Below are 7387 nucleotides of genomic sequence, written 5' to 3'. Positions count from 1 at the left end.
CCTCCAGGTAATGATTACAGCTTATTGAAGGCAGAGCATGGAGAGCATTATTGCTGCCTATACTGTATTTGTTCTGCACTGACAAGGGACCTCAGTCTCCAGGGCTAAGAATCAAGCCACTTTCATGCACATTAAATTAACATGCTGTTGTCTAAAGTATAGCCAATTGGTTGACCACACTTGAAATTCAATATTAAAAATGTTCTAGAGACCAAATCACCAAGCCTAGCCAACTTATTGTCTAGAAACAGAGCAGTACAATACACAAAAGAAAGAATTAATATGTTACCAATGCTTCCAAGAAGCAGTTTCACAGCATGCACTCCACCTTATATAGAAATATGCTTTCAAAACCAGTCACATATATTGTGAGGTTGTTTACAAACTAAAAAGTGCTTTATAATTCACACAAGACCAAAATTCACCAATCAGCTTTTACTTTGTTTTTATGTACCATGTACATATGTACCTTCTCATTTTCTGTTTTGGAAACCTTCTTTTATGTACCTTCTCATTTTCTGTTTTGGAAACCATATCCAAAGGTTAGAGTGGTGAAGGCACTCCTTACCTGCACCAGGACATAGAATGAATGTATCTTGTGTTTGATAGGTTTCATATTTGCCAGAGCTAAGTTCAGCTTTGCAAAGTGCTGTGGGATACTTGGCATGAATTAACTGAATTATTGGAAGAACATGATAAAAGTCAGTTAGCATAATGACCCAGCACTCATATTTAACAATAACATATACAATATTAGTATCATGCACATAATGCCTATTAACGGGGGAGGGGGGGTATCTATAACATAGGTGTTGGCTAACAATGTAATTTTTTTACAAGAAAAGTAGAGTAAATTAAACAATTTGCTTTCACAATTCTGGCATATATTTAAAGGTCAAACTCAGACTATGGTCAGAAGGGATTATCATGATCAAGTAAGTCTGACTTTCTGTATGCTGCAGGCCACAGAACCTCTCCTACCCACTCCTGTAAAAGACTCCAACCTCTGGCTGAGTTACTGAAGTCCTCAAATCGTGATTTCAAGACTTCAAGTTACAGAGAACCTTCCATTTACTCTAGTTTAAATCTACAAGTGACCCATGCCCTATGCTGCAGAGGAAGGGGGGGAAAAAAACCAGGGTCTTTGCCAATCTGACACGGGGGAAATTCCTTCCTGACCACCAAATATGGCAATCAGTTAGACCCTGAGCATGTGGACAAGACTTACTAGCCAGACACCTGGGAAAGAATTATCTGTAGTAACTCAGACTTCCCATCTAGTGCCCCATCTCCAGTGCCTGGAGATATTTGCTGCTAGCAGTCACAGATTGCCTACAATGGCATGTAGCCAGTCTCATCATACTATCCCCTCCATAAATTTATCAAGCTTAGTCTTGAAGTCAGTTAGGTTTTTTGCCCCCCGTGCTCTCCCACTAACTCTGAAAAAACAGGGTCTGGAAATGATTTCTAGCTTTCAGCTCCTAGGATCCATTGACACACAAACATGAGTTTCACGATCATCAGTGGACACTGTGTGCACATGACGAAAGCTAAATGCAGTTCTCAGCCTGCTTGTCATCCAAAGTCTGTGGAGGTCAATGGTAGCTTGTTCAGACACCAGCGGAGTTTGGATTTGGCATTCTGTCTGTACTTTTTGAATAAAGGGCAAATCTTTATTGCATCAATATAGACTGTTTCCAAAAATACTTGTTTTCATCAATTGCAGAGGATGAAGAGGGGGAAAAGGCAACCAGAAAGCAGCACTCCAAGGAAGCCATCAAGTCAAGTGGACATGAAAGGAAAAAGCAAAATAAGAATGGGGAAGAAGCTGAGCTTGAAGAGAAAGCTGAAGCCCCAAGGCAAAAAAGAACTACTAAGAAGAGAAGTCACAAAATGAATGACAGTGATGGGGAAAGTGAAGCAGGGGAAGCAGCAAGTAGGAAGAAAAAGAGAGAGAAAATGGCTTCTGGCAAAGACCAAAAGGAAGCAGAAAATAAAGAAAAGCAAACAAACAAGAACAGGAAGGAGCAGGATAAGAAACAGAAGAAAAACCCGGCAGAGAGGTACTCTAACAATCCCCAGACAGAAACCAGCATAGTAGAATCTCATTTTTGTTGAATGCCAGCTTCCTGGGTAGCAGGTTCATGAACCTGTGACGTAGTGGTGCAGTTTACTATAACATATTACAGTAAATTATTATTTGTAACAAAAATTTAACCCTGAGAAACGAGAATAGTTTTTCTGGTTAAAATGCAAGATAGATTCTTTTCAGAATCTTCTTCTATCCCAAATACGATAATAGAATTAAGTATGTAATGGATTCCTAATGTGTAAGTATTGGACCTAGAAAAAAAGTCCTTTTAAGGAAGACAACAGAAAGTAAGCCAGAATAAGGCACTTTCCTTTGGCTGGACACATGATAATCCTAAAAGGTTAGAATGGATCTCTTAGGTTTTACAGACTATTCCCCTGTTAGTTTTCCTTTGTTTCTTTATCATTTCCTTTTCTTCTTCACCCAGACTTTTTATTTGCTGTGTCATCTGGCTATCATGTTTCTGACAGTGATCATATCTGATTAACTGTGAGAACCCTACTGGCAGTCAAAGAGGTCACATGATACTTATGAAGACGGTTGAGTCACTTTACAATAATAAGAACAAGAAAAGATCTGCAAGACTGAATTGGAATTATGGTTGAATCCCCAAAATGACACCTGTTTCCACTAAGTGTTTGTTAGTGTCAGTTCATGTGATGCCAGTGAAACTTAGGTTAGGTGACAATAAAACAATTCATTTAAGGTCTGATTTTGCAACACTTACTTTGAGCAGTTCTTAGGCAAGGAGCGTCAATAGGACAACTCAACATCAAGGCTCCAGAATTGAGCCTTTTATAAGTGAAGGCCAAGACAAGATACATGTGTCAGATTCTCAGCTGGTGTAAATCAGCATAACTCCACTGAAATCACTGGAACTATGCTGATTTATAGCTGAGAAGCTGGTCTGGGACTGATCAAGGTCTGGTGTTTATATAAAGCACACACACCTCCTCCTAGGCCACCATTCTGAGAGGACTTGTGTCCTGGGTGAAGGTAACTATTTTTATAATTGAAATGTGGCAGGCAATGTCTTTCATCTGGTATTCTGTAACCTGAAGCATTTGCCCAAAATCTTCTCCTTGACTTGAGCATCTTAAAGAAACTGGATCATTTTGACTACCCCATTACTGTGTCAATTTAGTTGGTAGCACAGTCAATTTGGGCCAGAAAGGTGTATGCTCAAGTTTCCTCCCTTGGTTTGGATTCATCATATGCAGCGTTGATATTGAAGGACAGCACTGAGTGGGGAAAATACCATCTGAACCCACTCTAGTAGATATCAAGATTAAAGTTAAAGATCCCAGAGAATTTTTCAAAGAGAGACAGAAAAAAATCAGTGTCCTAAGTAGAGTTTTCCTCCATGAAAATTTCAGATTTCGAAAATTTCACATGAACCGAAAATCAAAACCAAATTTGGATCAGGTAATTCAAAATGTTTTGTTTCGATAATTTCAAAGTGATTGATTTCAATTTCTGTCTTTCTTTTTTAAAATGTTTATTAAATAAACTTACCATAAATTAACTTACATTTCAAAATGAAAAGTTTTTTGAACCAAAACAAAAAATGGAACTCCTGCTTTGGAAAAAGATGGCAAAATGGGACATTTCAGCAATTTCAAAATATTTTAAAAAAAAATTTGAAACAGGAAATTTTTCAAAAACGCCACTTTCCTGAAAGTTTTCAATCTGCATTTTCTGAAAAAGACAAAACAAAAAAATTAGATTTCATCAAACAATTACCAACCAGCTCTAGTCCTGACCAACATTCTCCCCCACTTCCAAACATGGTATGGCATACAAAGTTCTATCTGTTATTGTGAAGTACATAATGGCTGCTCCATTTTTTGTTCAGGTACTGAACACTGCCTGTGTCTAACTCACTGGTCTGCAAAGTGCTTTATAATCCCTGAAGTATACATGGTCCTATATACAACTACATGTTATTACATTGTGCGTGTGATTTTTTTTCCTGATTTTACTCTACTTTCATCCTAGCTCTTCTTCCTCATCTGCTTCCAACTCATCTGATGAAGAGTCTCTGTCAGAAGAAGAACTGATGAGGCTTAAGGAACAGGTGGAAGAAAAGAAAAAACTAATATCTACCATGAGGAACAAACCTTGGCGTATGGTGAAGAAATTAGCATTGCTCAGGTAGCCCAGTCCATTCCTAGCTTTAGTTTTCACAATAGGAACCACTGAAACTAGATCTTGTGTTTAATAATTGTTGATGCACATAACATTTTAGGATTAAATTTTGCTGCTTATTCTTATTTTGCTGCTGCTGTCATCATCCCAAGAACCCAGTCTTGGAAAAGCAACCAATGGAACTTAGCCAGCATGATTGGGATTAAATGAGAAGCGCTTAGAGGCAGGATTCTGTTGTCAGTCTCTGTAACTAGAGAACAGATGATGAGCAAAATCTGTTCAACTGATACCCAGGATGGCATCATTCTGCCTTTTTATTTAAAGGCAGAGAATGACTTTCAGACTTCCTGTTAAAACCAACTCTGTACCCTTCTTTGCTATGCCTACTGTTATATAGCAATCAGAGCAGCGTGTCTCCATCTTACTTTACACTTCCTGGAGCATTACTGCTTGCAGGTGACTTGGGAAAAATACAGTATTGTTTACAGCCAAGATAACATTGCCTGCCATCCCACACTGTACGGGTGAGCAATGCAGATGTTTACAGTGAATACAATGAGCAAACTGTGAGATTTGTAAAACAGATTTTGGGTCCCCCAGTCAATATCAATGAAGGAATGGCTCAGAACTCCTTGATAATTGGCTGAGGGACCAGCACTGATGATGGTAGAGAGGGATTTTAACCAAACCTAAAGTCCACTTCCAAGGAGAGAGAATTTCTCTCCTCAACATAATCTTGCAAAAAGCCCCATGAACCCACAGGAGGGTGAGTTGTTTTGTGTTTGCCTAGAGGCTATTCACAGCGCCAGCCACCCATGTTGCCAAAGCAGGCAGTAGCTGTGGCATCTCCCGTCATCTGCTCCTCTCTTTCACTCTGAAGAGCCAATCTGACCTTCAGAAACCTAGCCCCTCTCACATCAGCAGCATGCAGTTTGATTCCCACAGTTTGATTCCCACAGATTAGTTACAGCAGCCTGGTCCTTCCCTTTGCCTCTCCTGACCTAGGTCCTTGGGGGACTTCAGCTCTCTGTACCTAAATTTCCTCATCTGTAAAAGGCGACTAATCATTTTTGATCTCCCAGGTGGGTTGGGAGGGTCAGTCTGTTAGTTGTAAAGACCTTGAAGACCCTCAGTGTGAAAAATGTTACAAAAAGGCATAAAGTATTACATTATTATACAGTGTTTTAGCAGCTGAAAGGTTGCCTGGGATTATGTTTGACTACACACTCACCTCTTTCTCCCCAAAAGAACTGCAAAGAACAACTGAGAGTGAAGGAGGGCACATATACCCACTCTAATTTACTTAATCAAACTGCTCCATTACCTTGGCTGTGCAAGAATATTTAATTAATAGGTTGGAGTACATAATAATACTAGTCTATCCAAGGATCTCTGAATGCTTTATAATTAGTTAATTGGGACTTATAAACACAGCTGCTGTGAACTAGGTAAGTATTAATCCCATTGTACAGATGAGGAACTAGAACAAAAAGAAAACAAAGTCAACATTTTCAAACATGGGTACCTAAATACAAATTTGGAGGCCTCTCTTTAGGCATCCGAGTTTTGAAACATATCCACAAATGCCCAAGGCTACACATTAAGAAATCCAGGAACAGAACCTAGACCTCCTACCTCCCAGGCATATGTGTTAACTACAAGATCATCTTTCCTTCTGGACAGCTGCACTGTTAAGAAAGTATAGAAGGAAGAACCAGACTTCTACCATCAGTATGGAAGGAAGACCCAGAATATGAATGCTGTTGGAAACGAAACCAGGTGACCTTAGGTCTACATATGAGGAAACTCAAACTGAGGGATATTAAGTTACTTGTTCCAAAAATCACACCAGAAATGTTTGACAGAGCTGAGAATAGAATCCAGATCACCTGACTCTCACTGTCTTCCTCCCTTTACTAACAGCACAATTCACATAAATTAAAAGTTACTGTACAACATTCTCTGCACCCAGTGCCTTCTTGGGGAAGATTCTTTCAATGTTTTAACGTAAACATAATCACCTTTGTATTTTTGAATTAGGGAGGCACAAGCTTTTGTAGAGAAGTTTGAAGGAGCATTGGGAAAGGGAAAGGGGAAAAAATTCTACGCATACAAGATGATGATGGCAAAGGTAAGTGCTGCCGTAATGACAAATAGAAGAGTGGATGCTTGGTCACTAATACAGTGCATTTTGGCTACAAGCAATAAACTCACATTGGGCAAAATAACCACCATTAAAGAAACCGAGATAGCACTCCCTGTATGTATTTTAATTCTCTGAATAGCTGCATTTTCTCATGGTTCCTAACCAAATTCATGTTTACGATTATATGCAAGATATTAGCCAAATTCTGCCCAACTTAAACCTCATACAGCCTCCCTACAGTACAGGAGGTTGCAGAGCAGGTAAAATCAGGGGAGAATGAGGGTTTCTGGGTGTGGTCTCTCACAAGTTATAAAAGTATTGATTGCGCTAAGGATTGGAGAGACAGCCAAATCCAGGCATAGTACCCTTTGCTTCAGTGGAATTGCGCCAGTTTACAAATTGGACCACTGAATGGGAAGATGAACATGGAGAATTGTGACTTCTCCTTGCAAGACTAGAGTCAGTAATTAAGTTTTTGCTTTCATGGAGATTCCACTGATTTGAGACTTTAAAAAAAAATAAAATAAAAGGATCATGTCCTGTTCCCATTGACCTCAGTGAGAAAAGAATCAGGCTTGCTATTTGTCAAATGAATCCTTCTTTTAAATAGAAATGGGTCCAAATCAAAGCCTCCCACACAGATCTGGGTTTGCAGCTTCAACCTCTCTCTCTATAAATGGTTAAATCCCAACTCTAACTCTGATCCCGCAGAAACCTAGCAAAGTTAGGATTCAGGACCTGAATTTGAACATCTGAGTTTGGAAGTGTTTGGATTCAGAGTTTTCATGTGGACTGTTACAGAAGTAAAAAAAGGTCAGACACAGATGGAAAACTCCAGAATTTGGTTCAGGCTCACCTCTAGCTTTAAAGTTTGCCATCAATTTTTAATAACTCAACTAAGCATTAACTTTAGGAGCTTCTTAGACAAAGCAACCCCAGATTCCTCCTCATGACCAGTTTAACATTATATCTCTATTTGCAACACTGTTTTCTTGTTTCAG

At 39.1% G+C, this 7387-nt stretch overlaps 1 protein-coding gene across 1 annotated transcript in view; it reads left to right on the top strand.

Moving 5' to 3' along the window:
* Window positions 1-927: 927 nt before the first annotated feature.
* Window positions 928-7387, top strand: part of TMC2 (transmembrane channel like 2) — a 55788-nt gene continuing 49328 nt past the window's right edge. Inside the window, exons 1-4 of the mRNA XM_038391424.2 lie at window positions 928-935; window positions 1665-2063; window positions 4091-4246; window positions 6281-6371. Of these exons, the coding sequence (XP_038247352.2) occupies window positions 928-935; window positions 1665-2063; window positions 4091-4246; window positions 6281-6371 (654 nt within the window). The remainder of the gene's footprint in view (window positions 936-1664; window positions 2064-4090; window positions 4247-6280; window positions 6372-7387) is intronic.

The sequence above is a fragment of the Dermochelys coriacea genome, chromosome 2 (assembly GCF_009764565.3).
Source record: "Dermochelys coriacea isolate rDerCor1 chromosome 2, rDerCor1.pri.v4, whole genome shotgun sequence".
NCBI lineage: Eukaryota > Metazoa > Chordata > Testudines > Dermochelyidae > Dermochelys > Dermochelys coriacea.
Note: the sequence above shows the minus strand (reverse complement) of the source record. Positions and strands in the feature narration are given on the sequence as shown.